This window comes from Asterias rubens, chromosome 21 (genome assembly GCF_902459465.1).
Source record: "Asterias rubens chromosome 21, eAstRub1.3, whole genome shotgun sequence".
NCBI lineage: Eukaryota > Metazoa > Echinodermata > Asteroidea > Forcipulatida > Asteriidae > Asterias > Asterias rubens.
In genome coordinates this window covers 11,357,582-11,381,377 of record NC_047082.1, presented here as the reverse complement: position 1 = coordinate 11,381,377, position 23,796 = coordinate 11,357,582, and the positions used below count along the sequence as shown (strand labels likewise).

The window sequence follows — 23,796 nt, the reverse complement described above, 5'->3', positions numbered from 1 at the left end:
AGGGTTCTGGAGGAGGGGGTGGGGCGCCCCTACCCTGCCACCTGACTCGCCATTATTGGTGATAATAAAGCACCTATTCATTTTTCATAATAGCTGCTGATTCCAATCATGCTTAGACTCGCCTCACTGCAATCCTTGCCCCACTGGTTTCTCTAAATTCTACCTGTATTAGTAATGCCAGTTTACATCATCACGAACAAAAGCCATTGTATCCAAAGTACAGTGACATGGGGAGTAAAAGTCTTTCATGGAAATGTCCATGGGCGGGGCTTTTCATGTCACTTTAATATTTTGCATTATTAAGTTTGAATAATCGTGGAAGCGAGCATTTTTCACAAAAATAATATTAATCATTTTGCCTTAGCAAAGTGTCGCATTACTTATTAAGGGAACTCAACACATCTGCATGAGCTGCCTTAGTTTGTCTTCTTTTGTGAAGCCGTATAGAGTGTATAACGTTCATATCCATTTGGATCCGTTGGGTAGTCGTTGGAAAGAGAGGTTTCAAAATTTAATAAGAGAGAGGAAATAAAAATCACTTGATAGGGCTTGTCTTCCTCTATCAGAATCCACTAAGAAACCTTATTAAATAATTTTGTGTCATAAATGCTCAAGTTTTTTTTTTATAAATCAAACTATTTTGATAATATTCATGTTACTTTTTTATGTTAGAAAAGACCGTATAGAAAGTAGGTATCACAATGTACACTGGGTGATCAGCACATTTTTTCTGCAAAAGTTGTTTTTCTTTTCCTTTTTTTTTTTTTCTCTCTCTCTGGACATGACAGTATGTGTGTCATTCATCCTAGGTTTTTGTCAGTGTTTTTTAAAGACAGTGGATACTATTGGTAATTGTCAAAGACTAGCCTTCACAGTTGGTGTATCTCAACGTATGCATAAAATAACAAAACTGTGAAAATTTGAGCTCAATCGGTTATCGAACTTGCCAGATAATAATGAAAGAAAAAACACCCTTGTCACACGAAGTTGTGTGCGTTTAGATAGTAATTTGATTTCGAGACCTCAAGTTCTAAATCTGAGGTCTCAAAATCAAATTCGTGGAAAATTACTTCTTTCTCGAAAACTATGGCACTTCAGAGGGAGCCGTTTCTCACAATGTTTTATACCATCAACCTCTCCCCATTTTACTCGTCACCAAGAAAGGTTTTATGCTAATAATATTGTTTTGAGTAAATACCAATAGTGTCAACGTACTGCCTTTAAATAGGAGGTAAGAAGTAGGCCCTACATCAGCTTTTCAAGGTACATCATTTGAGAAACATTTTGCTTCGAACTTCGGTAGATGACACATTGAATACTGGTAATTTTGGGCCCATCATCGATCCTTTCTCATTATTCTTCATGCGTGGACATTTTCATTTCCGGATTTTCGGCGATCGGGTATAACGGCCTATCAAAAACGCGTGACCTTTTGAAATGACATTTTCATGGGTAACTTTTATATTGGCCTAGACCTTACTTTTGTATAAGATTGAAACTGATAATTCCAAGGAAACCACACGTTTGCAGTCCCTTTTATGAAGACAACATCACATGCTGACTTTCAATGCCTAATAAAATAAATATGTGGCCATGGCAGCTCGAAGTCTGACGAAGCGGCGCTTTCCTCCATAATGGATGGGTCGAAGTCATCACAGATTCGACGACAGGTGGCGTCCTATCTATTTCGGGCCGGATGATTTATTTACAAAATCACACTGTTCTAAATTTAGAATCTATTAAACGTAAATAAAAACATGGCGACTCCTTGGCCAATGCAGGTGAGTTTGTCCTCAATATCATTCTTATTTAGAGCGTAGAATGCAGGAACATCCTTAGGTCAATGCCTGATTAATGAAGAGATTGTGCCAGCATTGTGGTGGTGCTTATGAGTTGCGGGGTATTCTGCAATTGTGCCATTGTAATTTATTGTTTTATTTTGTTTTAATGATTCATTGTTGAATCTTGACTTTCTGACTCGATCGATCGAGTCGTCGAACCATAAAATTATAATAATATTGAATTGAATTGAATTGCCCATAGAACTATTTCGGTTTCGTCCGCTATCGATCGTCTCCCGTAGGTATGGGGAGACGATAGCGAACGAAATCGAAATAGATCTGTAGGAGTAGAATTGAATGACCAGCATAGGATTTATTTAGGATTTTTTTGGTCCATCTGTTGAGTTTTTAGTTTTTGTTCTTAATGGGACTTATGTTTTTCCTTTGGACGGTATTCTTCTGCTATTATTATATTGTTTTATCTTCTTTGTTTGTTTAGTTAGGAATAGCAATAGTCATAGAGTCTTGATAAACCTGGTGGGACGTCAGTCAGTGCCACTGACTGACTGCAATGGAGGAGTCCAACCTGGGCTAGAGTCTTGATTGTAGTTGTGTAGTATAGTAGTACTGTAGAGTGCACTACTACATTGAAATTTCTGATGTTTTGCTTTTTAAATTGACAAAATTACCTCATACATTGGCTAATTATTATAGTTATTTTTTTACCAGGTTCCTTTCCCTTACTCCTACTAGAAGTAGAACTATGCGGTTTTGTTCCGGTATCGTATCACGGGAGACATGGGGGTCATTCATTGTCTCCACAATGTTGATTTCATTAACTGAAAGAAAAATAGCTCTTTTTTGTATATCTAAACTAAATCATTGTGTACAATCAATTTGGTAAGCTGGTTTTATCATCTTAACTTCTATAATATCAGCAGATTTTGCTTGGAGTTTATTTTGATTGCAAGTTCATTCTGTCGTTATCGTTTTACTTTTTTAGAAACGTCTTCAGAATGAGTTACTTCAATTGCAGAGAGACCCCCCAGTAGGCATCAGTGTGAATCCCAAGACAGCGTCTAATACTCTTACATCGTAAGTATGGGGGGGGTGATCGTGGGCGTGTCAGAGCCGTAGCGGTTCAGAGCACCGGATTCAAGCTCTGATGTTTGATCAGCAGAGTGTGGGTTCGAGTCCCAGTTGTGACACTTGTGTCCTTAAGCAAAACACATAATGACACTGGACACTATTGGTAATTGTCAAAGACCAGTCTTCTCACTTGGTGTATCTCAACATATGCATAAAATAACAAACCTGTGAAAATTTGAGCTCAATCAGTGGTCGAAGTTGCGAGATAATGATGAAAGAAAAAACACCCTTGTCACACGAAGATGTGTGCTTTCAGATGCTTGATTTTGAGACCTCAAATTCTAAACTTGAGGTTTTGAAATCAAATTCGTGGAAATTTACTTCTGTCTCGAAAACTACGTCACTTCAGAGGGAGCCGATTCTCGCAATGTTTTATATTATCAACCTCTCCCCATTACTTATTACCAAGTGAGGTTTTATGCTGATAATTATGTTGAGTAATTACCAATAGTGTCCACTGCCTTTAAATGAGTGAATGACTCTTGTATTTTTACTAGATGGAGCGTTGATGTAACGGGTGCTCCTGGATCATTGTACGAAGGAGAGAATTTTCAACTACAGTTCACTTTTGGGAAAAGATACCCCTTCGATTCCCCTGAGGTAAATTTAGGGTCCTCTCGGAATGAACATCTTCAAGGAACACATTGCCTTGAATCGGTCGAGTTGGTCCTTTAAAAGCGTATGTTATAAAATGCATATGGTTAGAAAGATGTTTAAAAAGTAGAATACAATTATCCACACACATTTGCCTCGAAATTGCACGGTTTTCTTTTTACTTTGCGAACTAACACGGTTGGCCATTTATGGGAGTAAAAAATTTGTCTCTCATAAATGGCCGACGGTGTTTGTCGACGAGGTAAAAGGAAAACCACGCAATATCGAGTGATACTTGTGTGGATCATTATATTCTACTTTTAAACTATCTTTCTTATCATATGCATTCTATAACAAACGGTTACAAACGCTTTTCAAAGACCAACTCGACCGATCCAAGGCAACGTGTTCCTTTAAGTAGTGGCTTTGTCGGATTGCTGAAAACAAGAACACTTTCTGCAATGTTGTTGTTGCTAAAGCCGTTGGGTGTAGTAACCACAACTAGTAACCAAAGGCGAAGTCGTCATAAAGCCTATGAGCCAACTTTATCAATCTTGTAAGCAGTTTGGGTACTTTTTGTAAGGCGCAAAACACTATCATCCACAGACTTACATTAATCTTACGCGGTTTAAAGACAATGATGGTAGAAAGCTTCCCTTAAAACATTACTCTCTGAGGTGCTGTAGTTTTTGAGAAATGAGTAAAATAATTGCGTAAATCATTTTCGTCTCAAAAACGAAAATTACTTTAGCATGTCGATGGATTTACATTGCTCTGTGATTTTGCTGTGATTTTCACTTTTTCCTCGAAAACTTGATGACTAATGAAGCTGAATGTTCTACAAGTAAATTATAATTTAATTTATAGTGCGAAAGCTGTCAAAACCACTTCTAGTGATTAGTACACAAGTTAAAGATCATAAAAACTCCAATTTCATAAGGCTGCTAAGCACAAAAATTTGCTTAACATGAAAATTTTGCCTCGATAAAAACAGGATTACCGACCAAATTTCCAGGTGATTTTCAGGATAAGCAAACAACAGCTAAATAACTGTTAAAAAAGCAATGTGCACCAAATGAAAATTTGCTTGATAATCCTGTATTTGTCAAGGAAGAAATTTCATGCTAAACAAATGTTTGTGCTAAGCAGCTCTATGAAATTGGGCCCTGTTGGTTAACATTGTTAGAGAACGACTCCCTTTGAAGTAATGTAGTTAAGAGAAAGAGGTAATTTTTCACTCAAATAGTTGAATCTCAGAAAAGGGCTTCAGGCTAGAATGACTTGCATGCATTTTTTCAGAGACTTCCGTAATTTTGTAAAAACCTTTCAGTAAAATTATGTAAAACTAATTTGACGATTATATGGCGGTTTTGTAAATTTGTTTTTGCTTTTCTTTAGGTAATATTTACGGGTGGTAACATTCCGGTTCACCCGCATGTCTACAGCAATGGGCACATATGTTTATCCATCCTAACCGAAGACTGGTCCCCTGCTTTGTCCGTGCAGGCAGTCTGCCTAAGTATAGTAAGCATGTTGAGCAGTTGCACCGTAAAGGTAAGGTGATTTGTTTTTTGCTGGTAACGTTTTGTTAACCCTCCTACTATCAGCGACCTACTACCAGTGTGTTTCTTGAGACAACCACCCCCAAACCTTACTATGCCACAACAGTGATGTTTTGAGGCACACACATCGCCACAATTTCCACGCACCGAATTTAAACATTGTTAACCAAGGTCTAAAGTTTCAGGAAGTTTCACCGCTTTAATATTGTTCTTAAATCTCGTGGAGGGGGTAGGGGCTCAGGTTTTGATCGGGGGAAAGGGCTCAGGTTTTGATCGGGGGAAGGGGCTCAGGTTTTGATCGGGGGAAGAGGGGGGGGGGATGGCTCAAGGCCCCAACTCATGGTTACGCAACTTGTTATTATCATACTGTTGGTAAAGGCAGGCATTATTTTCTTCCCTACTTTAGTCTGATTGCTGATTTTTTGTTTTAATCAGACTTAAGCCCGGTTCATACTTCCTTCGAATGCGAAGCGAATTTCACGTCACAACCCCCCCCCCCTTTCGCTGCGATATTCGCAAGAGAGTTGAGCACAACTCAACTCAATGCGAATTTCGTTGCGAATTTGTGACGTCAACATTCGTATCGCATTTGCATTCGCAGGAAGTATGAATCGGGCTGAAATTGCCGGGAAAGTTCATGAGGCCTATACCACATATAAACTCAAGATACATGACATGTATGCCTACTTGTTCCAAGGACCAAGTGTCATGCCTGTAAGGGGCGATGTATCTCAATAGTAAGTGCATCTGGTTAATTTTCAATATTGCACATTTTGTTGTTGTTGACAGAAACGCCCCCCAGACAACACATTTTATGTCAGAACGTGCAGTAAAAGTCCCAAGAAAACAAAATGGTGGTATCATGGTAAGTTGGTGTAATTTTATTTCAGTTGTTGAAGGCACTGGACACTATTGGTAATTACTCAAAACAATTGTTAGCATAATAAACTTACTTGGTGACGAGCAATGGAGAGCTCTGGATAATATAAAACATTGTGAGAAACGGCTCCCTCTGAAGTAACGTAGTTTTTTAGTTCAAATGTTCACAGGTTTGTTATTTTATGCATACAGTATATTGAGATACACCAAGTGACAATTACCAAATGTGTCCGGTGCCTTTAATGTATATTTTATTTTTGTAAATGTTTGTCCTTGGCAAAAGACAAATCAGTATAAATGTTTCGAAGGGAGGGGTGATGAGCGGTATTAGTTACAATGTAACTGATTGTAAAGGTCATAGCATTAAAAAATAAAAGTTGTTTTCATGAGAAATCACATAACACCACAAAGTCACTTCAAAGGTAAGAGCTATGCTTAACTGATTCAGGCTGTTGACCCAGATCAACTGCCACCTGCTTGTACTCCTGGGGCTGAAACAGGGTTACCCACTTCGCAGTCTGTAAGGATGTAGGCATGGGTATCATCCACAAGGAGCCACCTTCTCCTGGGGCTGAAACAGGGTTACCCACTTCGCAGTCTGTAAGGATGTAGGCATGGGTATCATCCACTAGGAGCCACCTTCTCCTGGGGCTGAAACAGAGTTACCTCCTTCACAGTCGATAGGAATGGGTATCATCCACTAGGAGCCTGGCTGGTAGAGCAGAATGCACTACATGTACATGTGAACATGTACACAACTTGTTAAGGAGCATTTATGGTTAAGTGCTGTGCTCAAGGGCACAAGTGTCATGACCTGAATTCAAACACACACTCTGCTACTGACAACACCAGAGCTTGGGTTCGGATGCACTGCAGTTGTTATAGTATGATTGTTAAAGCCATAAACATAATTTTTTTTAAATAGAATAAATGGTTGGAACCAACTTGGTCCTGGAAATACGAGACTTGCACAGTCTACATGTATGGCATTTATTTTTTGTTTTGTTTGTGAATCTGGGAGAGGCTTTTAAACATACAGTATATTTGCTTCAATTTTGTTCGGTAATAAATCAATAATAACAATGTCCCCCTATATATGTGCTTGCTTCTCTTTCAGATGACAAAGTTTGATGAGGCAAGAAGATAGATTGCCATACCTAACTACAGCAACTCAGCACGGATAGCTGTGAGTCTTAGCATAGACAGAAAAGCTTGTACAAATTTGGTTCACTTCGAATACACAGAGACAAGACACTTCAGAGTTTTATCCACAGAGAAATCATAGAAAATAATTTTAAAAGCAAGGTTGGAAGAAGAGGAAAATCAAAATGCTTTAAATAGGAAAATGACTAGTACAGGCATGATTTTCTTCCTACATACATTAGTTCGACTTCCGTTATTTTTTATTTTTTACCCTGAAAATTCAGGGATTTTTTTTTTTTTAATAGCCTGAATTCAATTCAATTCAGTTCAATTAATTTATTTGTCCATTAAAAAGATAAAAATGGAAATTGATGTGTCGGAACATTGATTAAAGGTCCAAGACAGAACACTAAAAAAAGGAATACAGTATAATATTGGGTGCGTTCATTTAGCATTGGCGTCATACCAGGGGCTCACCCGGGTCTGGGGTGACCCGAGGTGCATGACGTTCCCGCAAGAGGGCGAGGGTGATCGTTCGATTAGCTCTTGTCCGGGCTCATCCGAGTGAGCACCGCAGGGTCGAATAAGGGAAGCTTATCGAACGCACCCTATAAAACTAGATTGACTAATTACACTGAGATTGGGGGGATTGAAAAAGGGAGATTTTGAGCAAGAATTCCAGCATCCTTTGGCCCCTCTTTGTACAAGGGAAGTGATACACAACACAGTACATGTACCTGTGCATTCTACTACTTGGCTTGTCTCAGTGTTCATGTACATGTATGTACATGTCATTCATTTGACTGCAACCAAAAATGGATGCTCCGAAGTTGGTTTTGGGGCCTTTAGAAACACCGATGGTCATTTTACCTGGAAGTATTTTGCGTGACACACGCCAGACGACGTGAAGTGGTTAAAGGCGAAAACTTATTCCCCAAAACAGATGATTTCTGAATTTTCTTATGCCATAATGAAATTACCATAATATTTATGATTTGTCTTATTTTTTAGTTTAAGTAGGAAGAAAGCATACTTGTACATTTTCAAATTACTTCTAAATTATTTGCAAGAAGTTGTTTTTTATTCATTTTATTTATACCATTGTAATTGACTATACCAAAATTTCTGGTGCTTTACAAATGAAACAGTTTGGGAAACGAACATCAGTGGTATCTGCTCAAATTAACATGATTTTGATTGTAATCATGAGTCATGAACTTCATTACACCAACTTACAAAAGCTTTTAATGAATGGTAATACTTTCCTACTTAGCTTTGCTTAAAACACATTTTTGTTTGCGATTTCTTTCTGTTAAATGGGCTCACTGCCTTTTCTGTTTTTCCTTCCATTTTAAAACAGCAAACTGCGACAGACTTTACTGTAAACGTGGAAGAATTAACAGTTGAATCTCACTTCTGATAAAGTGGCACGTTACTAAGAAAAGGCCCCATTTGGACTACGCATACCTACTTATATTTATTGCTTGGCTTTATCTATACAATCCTTATCAACATAACTACATACCAAACAGAAATTGTCCATGCATTTTATCGCAAAGATTTTATTTTTATTGTTTCTGTTTAATTTGATTTAAAGTGTCCTAACCATAATAAGAAAAGAAGAAGTTATATATATATATTTTATGAATCAATCTAGGGTAGATCGTTCCTTTCTTTTCACTTTTGTTGTAAATAATTGTTAGAGTTATATTCAAGTAAATACATGCTGTGTTTCTTTTTAAGTGAAGTTATTCCTGCTTAAAGCATAGTCTTTACCGTCTGCAATCACAAATTTAAGAACCAAAATTAGAAATGTTGTTTAGCAGTACAAGTTAGGGCCAAGCAACCAGTCTATAAGCAATGTGCATTATTATCAGGGGCCAATTTCATGGAGCTGCTTAAGCAACAACTTTGGTTAAGCACAAAAATAGCTTGCTTATTAATACACATGTTACAGGCCAAAATTGTATGCAATATTCTTTGCTTGTGGCTGGTATTTAGCTGTTGTTTACTTAGCATAACAATTGAGTGGAGTCTTGGCCGGTAATCTGATTTTGCAAAGCATGAATTAACACTATTGGTAATAATCAAAGACTAGTCTTCTCACTTGGTGTATCTCAACAAATACACAAAATAACAAACCTGTGAAAATTTGCGCTCAATTGGTTGCGAGATAATAAAGAAAGAAAAAAACACCTTTTTACAAAAAGCTGTGCGCGTTCAGATGCTCAATTTCGAGACCTCAAATTCTAAATCTGAGGTCTCGAAATCAAATAAGTGGAATTATTCTTTCTCAAAAACTAAGTCACTTCAGAGGGAGCCGTTTCTCACGATGTTTTATACTATCAACCTCTCCCCACTACTTGTTACCAAGTAAGGTTTTATGCTAATAATTATTTTGAGTTATTACAAATTACCAATAGTGTCCACTGTCTTTAAAAGTATCTTGTCAAAAATTGCTTCAAATTTAAAGGTTGGTTTAAATGTTATTGTTGAAATGCCATAGTCACTTACATGATGTGTCATTTTTTTCGTTTGAATGATTTACAAATTTAACTTAATGATAAAAACAAAATCATTTGATTTAAATGGGTTGATAATCAGTCAAGCATTGGCATAAAATATGTGACATTTTTACACTTAATATTCAGTTATTTAAAGCGTTTATATTTCACACATTCTCACTGATGATTGGGAGAGATTATGTCCGAAAGGCTTCAAGCTTAAATACTTTGGAAGGGGAACAAAATACCCCATAATTCCAGAGTTTGGCGATTAGGAAACAGTTAAATTAAACACTTAAATTCCTGTCTTTCAAAATTGCCAAATAAAAATGAAACACAATAATCATAATATTATGCTTAAATCTGTCCTTAGTTACAAATGGAGTCACGTATCGACTGCAAACAAAAATGCTTAGTGGAAACCTTTGGGTGAAGTGAAAAGATTGTATTTGCTTTTGACACACAAGTGACAGCCCGATTTCATGTGTGTGTAATAACAATAATAATAATAATAATCCAACATGCTCCTTGTTCCCAGGTCTCGTCTAACCAGCTACAGGGAAAGGTTTTTTTTTCCAATACAGCACCCAGGCTCTGGAATTCACTCCCTGAAAACCTTAGAGAAATCTTTCAGCAGCAACTCAAGACGCACCTGTTCACACTCGCTTTTCCTACCACTTGAGAATTCCCTCTTTTCCATCTTGACCAGCACCTTTGAATGGTTTTACACCAGATTTAGTGTGCCTTTATAAATGCTGTGTAACTATAATAACAATTGCTCCCTCTAGTTTGGTTACTCCATACAACGTGTACTGACTACATACAAGTAGTGCACAAGTGGTTCAATCACGAGGTTGTAGGTTTGAATCCTACTAGCTAACCGCTGATTTCACAATGACTAGAAAAAGTATTGTCGTCCAGTTACTGAATCATAACTTCTTGATTTGTGCAATTCATAATCATGGACGTTAAACCAATGTTTGTTTGAGAGAGATTGGCTGTTGCCAGCCATATCTCCTTGTGAGAGTTTGTCGGGTTCCCTTGATGGGAAGATCATCTAAACAAACGGACGGTCTTCCATTCCATATTTGGAGTCGAACTACATGTACCACGTATTGGAACTCCCAAAACTACAACCCAGATTTATTTTGGGTGTTGTTGAACGATGTCCCGGGGGGAAATCGGGTTAAAATACAGGCCTCATGGGTTTGTGTAAATACAAGAAATTATTTAGAGCGAAGGTACGAAAAACATTGATTGTTAACTTTGCACTTTTATTTTGGAGTCTAGTATAATATATAATAGGTACAACTTTGTTTACAACGTGATAGACTACAAAATGATGAATAAATTTGGTGGATGTGATTGTTAACAGAACTGGATATTTGCAACGGTGTGTATCATTTATGTTTACTGAAAGCTTTTCATGACGGGACGAGGCTAAAATAAAAGCATTATTTTTGTCTAGCAACTCACACCTGTTATCCTTAAGTAATTCCTTGTCGAAACAGTGGACTTCTAATTGGATCATGCACAAACCAGCTCCTGACTGCCTCAGCAGCCCTACGCAGATTAACTGCTTACCAATTAAGTTTAGTGACCCTAAACAAATCCATTAGGTGAACACGATGTATGTTTGGTAACATTGATATCAATGGAAAAATTTCAAGATGCCCGCACCATGATAAAGGTCTATGGTCTATACTTTTAGGAAAACCTACAAGTACCAGGTTACAAGACCGTATCCAACAATTGGTGGCTACAGATACGGTTAAAGCTATTGCTGAATGTGTCTGATAGGTCAATTCATGATGACGCAGCGATCCAATTTAAGTCGTAGCTGCAAACGCCAATTCTGACAAGGCTTTAAAATTGTCCAAAGCGTTTGCATAAATTTATGCACAGGTAAATTAAAAATCAAATAAACTAAACGCCTCCAAAATTATACGCCATACATATAAGGCCAATAATTTGAATCCATAAATATGTTTTTGTTTTTCGTATTTACAACATAAAACTAGTTTCTGCCTTAGAGCAGGCATTTATACTATCACATGACTTGCTTCTACTCTATTACATTGCAATAATAAAGCTGCAAAACAAATGATACACTTGATAAGATGAACAATTTATATATTTTATACTGCAAACAAATTCTACACAACAAAGTAGCTTATCTCAAACCATTATACAAAAAACATAAGTTATAGATATTCAAAACCTCACAGTCAGCCACAAATTATAAATATTCAAATCTGGCAGTAAAGCTGCAAACAAAATGATACACTTGATGAGATGAAAAATTAACATGCGGAAACTTTTAAATAAATAAAAAACTAGTTTCATAGAGGGGCAGTTTAGATTAAAGCCATTATACACTTTCGGAACAGAAAAAAACAAAAAAGTTCACAGATTTACAAATAACTTACAGGGTTTACAGAAGTTAATGGTAAAAGACTTCCCTTGAAATATCATTCCATGAAGTGCTTTACTTTTTGAGAAAACATTAAAACAATTATCAATTCTCGACATCGAGAATTACGGATTTTTAGTAAACACATGTCATGACAGAGCGAAACGTGCGGAAACAAGGTTGGGTTTTCCCGTTATTTTCTCCCGACTCCGATGACCGATTGAGCCTAAATTATCACAGGTTTTTTATTTTACATATAAGTTGTGATACACGAAGTGTGGGCCTTGGACAATACTGTTTACCGAAAGTGTCCAATGGCTTTAAGGGTTTTACACATGAACGTCCTTATTATTGGCAGCTATAGTTTCAATTAGCAACTGAGACATTAATTTGGCTTGAGACCGCAGAGCAAAGTAGACTCTATCTCAAACCATTATACAAAAAACACAAGTTATAAATATTGAAAACCTGACAGTGAGTCACAAGGTATAAACATTCAAATCTGGCTGGAACATCGATGTCACTTTGATAGTGAAGCAATCTGTAAACAAAACAGAAAAAAGAACAAATTTGAAGTTTCCTTCATAATAATAATATTTCTAGGTAATTTGTTTTTCTTCGTAAGTTTTTCATGTGGAAATCAATGTTTCCGAAATGAAATGAAAAACTCAATTACCATTCACCTATTTTTTTCACGTTTAGCACGTTTTTTTTTAGTAATCATGGAGTAGTACAATTCTGATGAAAATGCGTTAGAAATGACAAAAGTGGTGTTACAGTCCGCAAACGACAGCTGGGCTGAGGTTTAAAAATAAAGAAACAACAATTGACCCCTTCCCGACTACACTTTTTATTTCAGTCAAAGTTTTTTAATATTTTATTTCAGACCATGTCAATTCTAAATTGAGTTACTGTCCACAAACTGAATGCAAGGATGGACTGAGTGTTACGAAAACAAATTGCTATCGTTATTACAACAATGGACCCCCTTTATTTCCTGACTGCACTTTTTATTTGACAATTACTGTCACATAGAGCTGCTATTAATCTTACCATGCATTGAATAGATATTTGCTGACTTTTTTAGTTTTTGATTTCAACCGGTCAGGCTTATCGGATTTGTGGAGTGTAGACATTTCTTTAAAGGCACTGGACACTATTATACACTAGCATACAAATTTACTCGGTAATGAGCAATGGAGAGCTCTTGTTAGTATAAAACAATGTCAGAAACGGCTCCCTCTGAAGTATCGTAGTTTTTGAGAAGAAGGTAATTTCTCACAGAAATATTTGAATTGATTTCGAGACCTCAGCTCGAATTCAAGGCATTTGAAAGCACGCGACCTGTGGGACAAGGGTGTATTTTCTTCCATAATTCTCGCGCAACTTCGACGAACAATTGAGCTAAAAAATGTCCAGGTTTGTTATTTTATGTATATGTTGAGATACACCAAGTAAGAAGACCAGTCTTTGACAATTACCAAAGGTGTCCAGTGCCTTTAAGACTAAAGCATGCTTAACAAGTTACGGTGAAAAAGAGTACCCGTTTGAACAGCAAAAATTACAACAATTGACACTGTTTGTTTTAAGGCCTGTTAACAATACCTGTAGTGTAGTATCAACGATAAAGACATCATCTAGACCTTTTTGCAATTTTCCCAAGAAAAACCAAGACCGAGTGACGCCTTCACCTAAAACTAACGATAAGTGCACGCTATATGTCATGTACAGCAAGCTGCCTTGTCAAAAAATGCGAGTACACAATAAAACAGAAACTTACCGTCAGCAGCTTTTAATCAAATTTGACCGAACCTTCAGTTTCATGCTTTCTCATTTATTTGGTTAAAGCCATTATACACTTTCGGAACAGAAACAAAAATAAAAGTTCACAGATTTACAAATAATTTACAGGGTTTACAGAAGGTAATGGTGAAAGACTTCTCTTGAAATATTATTCCATGAAATGCTTTACTTTTCGAGAAAACATTAAAACAATTATCAATTCTCGTTGTAGAGAATTGCGGATTTATTTTAAACACATGTCATGACGTGGCGAAACGTGCAAAAACAAGGGTGGGTTTTCCCCGTTATTTTCTCCCGACTCCGTTTGAGCTTAAACTTTCACAGGTTTGTTATTTTTTATATCAGTTGTGATACACGAAGTGTGGGCCTTTGGACAATACTGTTTACCGAAAGTGTCCAATGGCTTTAAAGGAACACTACAGAATTGGTTTTTGCTAACAAAACCGTTGCTGGCAGTGTAAGCGCTAAATCCACCATATACATAAACTGACAAACCTGTAGAAGTTTGAGATCGATCGACCATCTAGGTCACGAGAGAATAGTGAAAAAAACGAATACAAATTTTGCATTGCATCGATGCAAAATAAAAATGAATAAAATGCTCACTGAGCGATAAACTCCAAACGCAAAATTAGATTATTTATTTCTCCTCAAATATGACATTTCAGACAGAATATTTCAAGGAACATTTTCAACTATCATCATCATTAGACCATGTAAGTTTTATGTAATCTGTGATTTCACGATTTTTGTTTTATACCAATTCCGTAACGTTCCTTTACGGCACAACTTGAGTATGATTGACATACCCTATGTACATATCAGAGTTAAAGAATTGGTTTCAGGTTAAGTTCGTTATAACAGCGTGTCGTGGCCGAGTTGGTCTAGTTCACCGGACCCAAGCTCTGGTGTTGTCAGCAGGTTCGAATCCTGGTCATGCCACTTGTGCCATTGAGCAGGGCACTTTTAAGCATACTGTAATTGCTTCTTAAAAGTTAAGAAGGAAGTGCATTCTGCTCTACCAGCCAGGCTCCTATTGGATGATACCCAGGATGCCTATCCTTACGGACTGTGAAGGGGGTTTATTTCAAGGGAGTGCGCATTTCATTAAAGCCAGTGGACACGATTGGTAAATGTCAAAGACCAGTCTTCTCACTTGCTGTATCTCAACATATGCATAAAATAACAAACCTGTGAAAATTGGAGCTCGATTGGTCGTCGGAGTTGCAAGATAACTATGAAAGAAAAAAAACGCCCTTGTCACACGAAGTTGTGTGCTTTCAGATGCTTGAATTCGAGACCTCAAATTCTAAACTTGAGGTCTCGAAATCAAATTCGTGGAAAATTACTTCTTTCTCGAAAACTACTCATCTTCAGAGGGAGCCGTTTCTCACAATGTTTTATACTATCAACCTCTCCCCATTACTCGTTACTAAGTAAGGTTTTATGCTTATAATTATTTTGAGTAATTACCAATAGTGTCCACTGCCTCTAACAGGGAAAACAGCAGCACCTACATGTAGCAGGACTAAAACAATTATTCTAAAAGTAATTGATCAAAATCTAACTGACACCGCAGTAAAGGACGGCTACAACATTTCTGCTGCATGTGAACAAAAACAAGAGTAACAAATTGACAAGCGACTATTTCCCTGCCTTTGCATTCAACAAGAGAATTAGCGACATTGGCCACTTATTAACCAATATTCAACTAGCATTAACAAGTCAACTGTGCCAGTAATTATTTTAAAATGGGCTACAAGGCTGATAAACACTTGCCATTGAGTTAATCAAGGCGGTGTGTTTTCTTTTTTTGTTGGTGAAGATTTACATTTCAGTTTTATCCATCAATAGTTCCATCCGACAGAAAAAAAGCACTTACAAAAAGCCATAATTATGTCTTGACAACAATTGACCCCTTTATTTCCTGACTGCACTTTCTATTTGACAACTACTGTCACCGTGGTGCTGCTATTAAATTGAATTTGCTGCGCTAGAAATTTGCTGACTTCAAAGGTTTTTTATTTCAGACCGTTGAGGCAAATTGATTTGTTGAATGCAGAAACACAAATAATATAGACACAGCTACATGTAAGAGACTCAAAGATTTATTTGCCTGACAACTGAAGCATTGGACACAAAGTTTCAAGACTTGTACCACTACAGTTGTTTGCAGTACATGGATTCTTCTTATTGTTCTTACTGGTAAATATTGGTTCCTTACTGCGTATGCGATATCCAAGAAACAAATGAAAACTAAGCTGCTCATGTATTGCTGCTTTCTATTACACCAGGATTTACTGAGAAACTCTTGAGTTTAATTCCAAGACATCTGGGATAAAGATACAGGAGACATTTCTTTTGTGACATCACGGATGGAGCAGTTACTATTTGCCGGAGTTTACATCCTACACGTCGGGATTGTTCACTGATTGTACAAAACACATTCTGCATTTTTACATGCGCTACTAATTCTTACATGACTTCTGACTGCGTTTTTATACATAAAAACTTGTTGAGCTAATTGGCTTTTTACTGCTCAACGGCGGCACCCAAGAATATATCAATTTGTACCAAGAATTCTGCGGAGTTCCAAGAAAGTGATTTTGGACACATCTCTCCTGTGACATCATGGATGGAAACGGATCAAATTTATCATCATTTACTCAAAACCAAGAGACAGCTTTCACCGATTGTGAAGACGCGTTCTGCATTTTTACATTTGTTCTTTACTTCCTTACAATAGCTCTGATCATGGTTCTGAATCCAGTGTGCCTCGTGGTTTTACGTCATGTCAGAGGCATCCAAGAGACAACTAAACTGTTCATGATGTCCCTCACACTGTCTGATCTCTGCGCCGGGATTTTCTTTGGAATTCCTCATTTGTATTATTTCATATCCACTTCATGGATAGTAAGTGATTCTTTCTGTAAGATCTCACCATATTTAGTGACAGCATTGGTCACAGTAAATGCGTTATCAATGGTTTCATTGACAATTGATCGATTCTTAGCCATCGCCTACCCACTGCATTATCCGAGGCTGATGACACTAAAAAGGTCAAAGGTCATGATCGCACTGCTTTGGAGTTTGACCATAATACTCCACTCTGCCTTGTATTGCCTTCCAAGTTCACAGTCTGAAACAGTGAAGGAAAAACATGCAATTCTTTGTGCGACCCATAATATGACTCAGTTTTTTACCTCTTCAATTGCTGGAGTATCACTAGGAACAATCTTGATACTTTATGCGTACATTCTGAAAGTTGCTCGACGTCAAGCACGACTCATCGCCGCTCAGAATATCCTCGGTAACATTGAAGGGAGACAGAATATTCCAGGGTCAATCAGTACAAAGTCTGCTACCACTGTCATCATTATAACAGGCACTGCTTGCCTCTGCTGGATACCTGGAATTATCACATCATCATTGGCGTCGCAAGATTTCAAAGTATCCTTAAGTGTTCAGATAATTACCACTACTCTATACAGCAGCAACTGTTGGTTGAATTGCATCATCTACTACTGGAGGAACAGGGAGTTTAAGCAAGCACTGCACAATCTTAGATCATCATGTTGTCACTGACTGTTTAAGACAAGACAACACTTCATCTAGCATAAGTGATGAGATCCTATAGCCACTGTATCAGTTTGTAATTTTGCTGAAAAGATCAAGCTTTTGTTCGTTTGCTGTTTGTTTTCTTTCATTTCAATTCAGTACAATTCAGATCAATAATACGTTTATTCCATACTCTTGTTGGAAAAAAGGAACAATTATGAGAATTAAACAGTAGAAATGTAACAAAATGAAAAGCGCATCAAAGTGTACAAAAGGAATAAATCATCTGTTTTAAACAGAAGAATTGTAAAGCAAAAGTTTCATGACATTTTGAAACTTCTTTCACAGAATGTGGTTTTTAGATATGTGACTATGTAATCGTTAATGTGTGTTAGATACAGTATGTGACTTCATGTCGTAATCGTTCAAACAAGTTCCTATTGTAGAGTTACTTTGCGAACAAGACTTTTGACTTTTCAACTTGAACTTTATTACCTCAAAACATTCTAAAAAGAGTTTAAAAACTAAATGAGATGTTCCATTGGTTTACAACAAACACATTACTTTATATATAAAAATAATTACAAAATATAAAAACAATTAATTGGCTCAGTCGCAAATTAGTCTTTGATAAACCAGATGATTTCATCCTTAACAATAGCTTTATTTATTTTCCATTTGTTTCTAAAAGTTGACTTATTGTTCTGTGACTTGTAAAACAGGAATTTAGACATGACTTTGTACTGGATGCAACCCCCCCCCCCCCCCATGTAACAAGAGTCGGCAGAGAAATATAAAAAGAAAGGTGTTTGACCTCATTAACCAAAACACCTATAGGGTGTGTTTGGCGGTCGTAACCAATAACTGGTTCCGTCATAGGCCATTGATTAACCAATATTCAACTAGCATTAACAAGTCCACTGTGAAAGGAAATAATGTGCTACAATTCTGATAAACACTTGCCATTGTTTTGATCAATGTCCTGTATTTTTTTTATTTTTTGTGTGAAGATTTACATTTCAGTTTTATCCATAACTAATTCCATATGAAAGCAAAAAGCACTTACAAAAAGCCATAATAATTTCTACCAAACAACTGACCCATTTATTTCCTGACTGCACTTTCTATTTGACAATTACTGTCACCGTGATGCTGCTATTAAATTTACTATGCTGCGCTAGAAATTTGCTGACTTCAAAGGTTTTTTATTTCAGGCAAATTGATTTGTTGAGTGCAGAAACACAAACATAATTTATAGGTACAGGGAGCTCACTTCAAGATGTTACACACCGAGACTGCAGATGTTATCAATTCAGACACAACTAAAGAGGTTTCTAGATTTATTTACCTGACTATTGGTGCATTGGACACAAAGTTTCAAGACTTGCACCACTGCAGTTGTTTGCAGTACATGGATTTTTTTTTTTTTTGTAACAGGTAAATACTGGTTCTTCACTGCATATCCGATATCCAAGAAACAAATGAAAACAAAGCTGCCCATGTATTGCTGCTTTCTACACCGGGATTTGCTGAGGAAACCTTGAGTTTAATTCCAAGACATCTTGGATATAGATATAGGAGATTTCCCTTTGTGACATCTCGGATAAAAAAAGTTACGATTTGCCGGAGTTTACTTCCTACCTGTCGGGATTGTTTACTGATTGTACAAAACACATTCTGCATTTTTACATGCGCTACTAATTCTTACATGACTTCTGACTGCGTTTCTATACATAAAAACTTGGTGAGCTAATTGGCTTTTTACTGGTCAACGGTGGCGACCAAGAATACATCAATTTGTACCAAGAATTATGTGGAGTTGTAAGAAAGTGATTTCGGACTAATCTCTTCAGTTACATCATGGATGGAAACGGATCAAACTTATCATCATTTACTCAAAACCAAGAGGCAGTTTTCACAGATTGCCAAGACGCATTCTGCATTTTTACGCTTGTTCTTTTCTTTTTATCAATAGCTCTGATTATGGTTCTGAATTCAGTATGCCTCGTGGTTTTACGTCGTGTCAGAGGAATCCAAGAAACCACCAAGATGTCTATGATGTCCCTTACCTTTTCTGATCTCTGCACTGGGATTATCTTTGGAACTCCTAATCTGTATTGTATCATATCCACTTCATGGATAGTAAGTGGTTCTTTCTGTAAGATCTTGCCATATTTAATGACAACACTGGTCACAATTAAAGCGCTATCAATTTTTTCATTGACAATTGATCGATTCTTAGCCATTGCCTACTCACTGCATTATCTGAGGCTGATGCCACTAAAAAGGTCAAAGGTCATGGTCACACTGGTATGGAGTTTAACCATAATACTATACTCTGCCTTGTATTGCCTTTCAAGTTCAAAGAATGAAATGGTCAAAGGAAAACATGCACTTCTTTGTGTGTGGCATCATTTGAGTCGGTATATTTTCCCTTCAATTGCTGGAGTATCACTAGGAACAATCTTGATACTTTATGCGTACATTCTGAAAGTTGCTCGACGTCAGGCACGACTCATCGCCGCTCAGAATATCATCGGTAACATTGAAGGGAGACAGAATATTTTGTTGGTGAAGATTTACATTTCAGTTTTATCCATAACTAATTCCATATGAAATTAAAAAGCACTTACAAAAAGCCATAATCATTTCTATCAAACAACTGACCCGTTTATTTCCTGACTGCACTTTCTATTTTGACAATTACTGTCACTGTGATGCTGCTATTGAATTTACTATGCAGCTGACTTTTTTTTCAGACCTTTCAGGCAATTTGATTTGTTGAGTGCAGAAACACACATACGTTATAGGTAAAGGCAGCTCACTTCAAGATGTTACACACCGAGACTGCAGATGTTATCAATTCAGAGGTTTCCAGATTTATTTACCTGACTATTGGTGCATTGGACACAAAGTTTCAAGACTTGTACCACTGCAGTTGTTTGCAGTACATGGATTCTTATTTTTGTTGTAACTGGTAAATACTGGTTCTTCACTGCATATCCGATATCCAAGAAACAAATGAAAACAAAGCTGCCCATGTATTGCTGCTTTCTACACCAGGATTTGCTGAGGAAACCTTGAGTTTAATTCCAAGACATCTTGGATATAGATATAGGAGATTTCCCTTTGTGACATCTCGGATGAAAACAGTTACGATTTGCCGAAGTTTACTGCCTATCTGTCGGGATTGTTCACCGATTGTACAAAACACATTCTGCATTTTTACATTTGTGCTATTATTTCTTGAAGCACTTCTGACTGCGTTTCTTTATACTTACAAACTCAGTAACCTATATGGCTTTTTACTGCTCAACGGCAGCACCAAAGAACACATCAATTTGTTCTAAGAAAGTGATTTGGACAAATCTCTTCAGTGACATCATGGATGGAAACGGATCAAACTTATCATCATTTACTCAAAACCAAGAGGCAGTTTTCACAGATTGCCAAGACGCATTCTGCATTTTTACATTTGTTCTTTTCTTTCTATCAATAGCTCTGATTATGGTTCTGAATTCAGTATGCCTCGTGGTTTTACGTCGTGTCAGAGGAATCCAAGAAACCACCAAGATGTTTATGATGTCCCTTACATTTTCTGATCTATGCACCGGGATTATCTTTGGAATTCCTAATCTGTATTATATCATATCCACTTCATGGATAGTAAGTGGTTCTTTCTGTAAGATCTTGCCGTATTTTGAGACAGCATTGGTCACAGTAAATGCGTTATCAATTGTTTCATTGACAATTGATCGATTCTTAGCCATCGCCTACTCACTGCATTATCCGAGGCTGATGACACTAACAAGGTCAAAGGTCATGATCACACTGGTATGGAGTTTAACCATAATACTATACTCTGCCTTGTATTGCCTTTCAAGTTCACAGTCTGAAACAGTGAAGGAAAAACATGCACTTCTTTGTGTTAGCCATAACATGGTTCAGTCTTTTACCCCTTCAATTGCTGGAGTATCACTTGGGACAATCCTGATACTTTATGCGTACATTCTGAAAGTTGCTCGACGTCAAGCACGACTCATCGCCGCTCAGAATATCCTCGGTAACATTGAAGGGAGACAGAATATTCCAGGGCCAATCAGTACAAAGTCTGCTACCACTGTCATCATTATAACAGGCACTGCTTGCCTTTGCTGGATACCTGGAATTATCACAGCATCGTTGCCATCAGAAGATTTCAAAGTATCCGCAAGTTTTTATGTAATTGCCATTACTCTATACTGCAGCAACTGTTGGTTGAATTGCATCATCTACTACTGGAGGAACAGGGAGTTTAAGCAAGCACTGCACAACCTTAGATCCTCATGCTGTCACTGACTGTAGAACACAAGACAATACTACATCTAGCATAAGTGATGAGATCCTATAGCCACTGTATCAGTTTGTAATTTTGCTGAAAAGATCAAGCTTTTGTTCGTTTGCCGTTTGTTTTCTTTCATTTCAATTCAATTCAATTCAATTCAATAATACGTTTATTCCATACTCTTGTTGGAAAAAAGGAACAATTATGAGAATTAAACAGTACATAGAAATGTAACAAAATGAAAGCGCATCAAAGTGTACAAAAGGAATAAATCATCTGTTTTAAACTGAAGTATTGTAAAGCAAATGTTTCATGATATTTTGAAACCTCTTTCACAGAATGTGGTTTAGATATGTGGCTACGTAATCGTTAATGTGTTTTAGATAGTGTTTGTGACTGCATGTACGTAATTGTTCAAACAAGTTTCTAATGTAGAGTTACTTTGCAAACAAGACTTTTGACTTTTAAACTTGAACTTTATTACCTCAAAACATTCTAAAAAAAGAGTTCAAAAACTAAATGAGATGTTCCATTGATTTTACAACAAACACATTTTATAACAAGCAGTACGGTCAATACTTGGTTCAGCACTTATATCAAAAACAGTACCACCAAAGTTTCGATAAAAGGCGATTTCTCAAGACATCATATCTTTACCTATTCCATACCTCAGGGGTCCATAGTAGGTCCGTTGGCTTTCATTTTGTACACCAATCCCATTGGCGAGATCATTCGTCAACATGGTATCTCATTTCATGAATACGCTGATGATAATCAGCTCTATGCTGAGTTTGACTTTAAGTCTGAAGGTGATCGTCAGCGTGTACTCAGCAAATTATTCATCCTGTGTGCTTGCCATCAACAAATGGATGGCTCAAAACATGCTTCAGCTGAACCAGGGAAAGACGGAGTTTATTGTTTTTGCGAACAGTCATGTTTTATCCACTCTCCCTAATCTTGAATTAATATTGGCCGACTTTACAGTTCCTGCTTCCACATCTGTTAAGAACTTAGGAGTCTCGCTTGACTGTTCTCTGAATATGTCTCATCATATTAGCTCTGTATGTAAAACTGTTAATTTCCACATACGTAATCTATGGCGTATTCGCCGGTTTATTACACAAAGCGCTTGCCATCATGCCGTCAGAAGTCTGGTCTTGTCCCGTCTTGACTATGCCAACTCTCTTTTGGTAGGTGCCCGCAAAAATGACCTCGCTCGACTCCAGCGTCTGCAAAACAAGGCCGCTCGGCTAGTATTTGCCTGTGGCCGTGACCAGCCTTCTGCCGGCCTGATTGCATCGCTGCATTGGCTCCCTGTTAAAGCCATTGGACACTTTCGGTACACAGTATTGTCCAAGGCCCACACTTCGTGTATCACAACTTATATATAAAATAAAAAACCTGTGATAATTTAGGCTCAATCGGTCATCGGAGTCGGGAGAAAATAACGGGAAAACCCATCCTTGTATATCCGCACGTTTCGCCGTGTCATGACATGTGTTTAAAAAAATCCGTAATTCTCGATATTGAGAATTGATATTGTTTTACTGTTTTCTCAAAAAGTAAAGCATTTCATGGAATAATATTTCAAGAGAAGTCTTTCACCACTACCTTCTGTAAACCCTGTAAGTTATTTGTAAATCTGTGAACTTTTATTTTTTTTTCTGTACCGAAAGGGTCCAATGGCTTTAAAGAACGTATAAACTTCAAAGTTTTCACTCATGTATACAAAATCCTCCACACCCAATCTCCATCATATCTGGTTGAACTTGTTCATTCCCACAACTCTAATACTGGTAATGCATACAGGCACTGACTCCGCTCATCAGCTGATCAGACCCGGCTTTCCGTTCCTAGAACTAGACAGAAAGCTGGGAACAGCTCATTCTCCATAGCTGCCCCTCGCCTATGGAATGAGCTCCCTGCGGGTCTGAGAGAGGCGATCTCGTTGCCTGTATTCAAAAGCCTCCTCAAGACATTTCTTTTTCCCCACCCATCCTAGTTTGTTTGTTTTTCTTTTGTTTTGTTGTCATAGTCTCATGTAAAGCGCTCTGTTCTCCGTAGAGTGCTTTATCAATGCTTCATA

The 23,796-nt window shown here is 37.3% G+C and overlaps 3 protein-coding genes across 3 annotated transcripts in view; 2 read left to right on the top strand and 1 right to left on the bottom strand.

Moving 5' to 3' along the window:
* Nucleotides 1-1,697: 1,697 nt before the first annotated feature.
* Nucleotides 1,698-7,591, top strand: LOC117304815 (ubiquitin-conjugating enzyme E2 W-like). The gene is made up of 6 exons (XM_033789428.1): nt 1,698-1,781; nt 2,785-2,876; nt 3,428-3,530; nt 4,923-5,078; nt 5,876-5,951; nt 7,083-7,591. The coding sequence occupies exons 1-6, from the start codon at nt 1,758-1,760 to the stop codon at nt 7,094-7,096; spliced, it is 465 nt and encodes a 154-aa protein (XP_033645319.1). The 5' UTR covers nt 1,698-1,757; the 3' UTR covers nt 7,097-7,591.
* Nucleotides 7,592-12,279: 4,688 nt separating this feature from the next.
* The window catches only part of LOC117304489 (coiled-coil and C2 domain-containing protein 1-like), a 47,635-nt gene continuing 36,118 nt past the window's right edge, over nt 12,280-23,796 (bottom strand). The window contains exon 26 of the mRNA XM_033788984.1: nt 12,280-12,566. Within this exon, the coding sequence (XP_033644875.1) occupies nt 12,546-12,566 (21 nt within the window). The 3' untranslated portion in view covers nt 12,280-12,545. The remainder of the gene's footprint in view (nt 12,567-23,796) is intronic.
* Nucleotides 16,099-17,585, top strand: LOC117304490 (G-protein coupled receptor 52-like). Its single transcript, XM_033788985.1, has one exon. It carries the CDS (start codon nt 16,460-16,462, stop codon nt 17,411-17,413), a length of 954 nt encoding a protein of 317 aa, XP_033644876.1. The 5' UTR covers nt 16,099-16,459; the 3' UTR covers nt 17,414-17,585.

Bases quoted from the DNA above. Each gene is read 5' to 3' on its own strand.
- LOC117304815 (XM_033789428.1), top strand. From the start codon at position 1,758: ATGGCGACTCCTTGGCCAATGCAG. The intron at 1,782-2,784 runs GTGAGTTTGTCC...TTACTTTTTTAG, and splicing joins CGACTCCTTGGCCAATGCAG to AAACGTCTTCAGAATGAGTT. The intron at 2,877-3,427 runs GTAAGTATGGGG...TATTTTTACTAG, and splicing joins GCGTCTAATACTCTTACATC to ATGGAGCGTTGATGTAACGG.
- LOC117304490 (XM_033788985.1), top strand. From the start codon at position 16,460: ATGGATGGAAACGGATCAAATTTATCATCATTTACTCAAAACCAAGAG.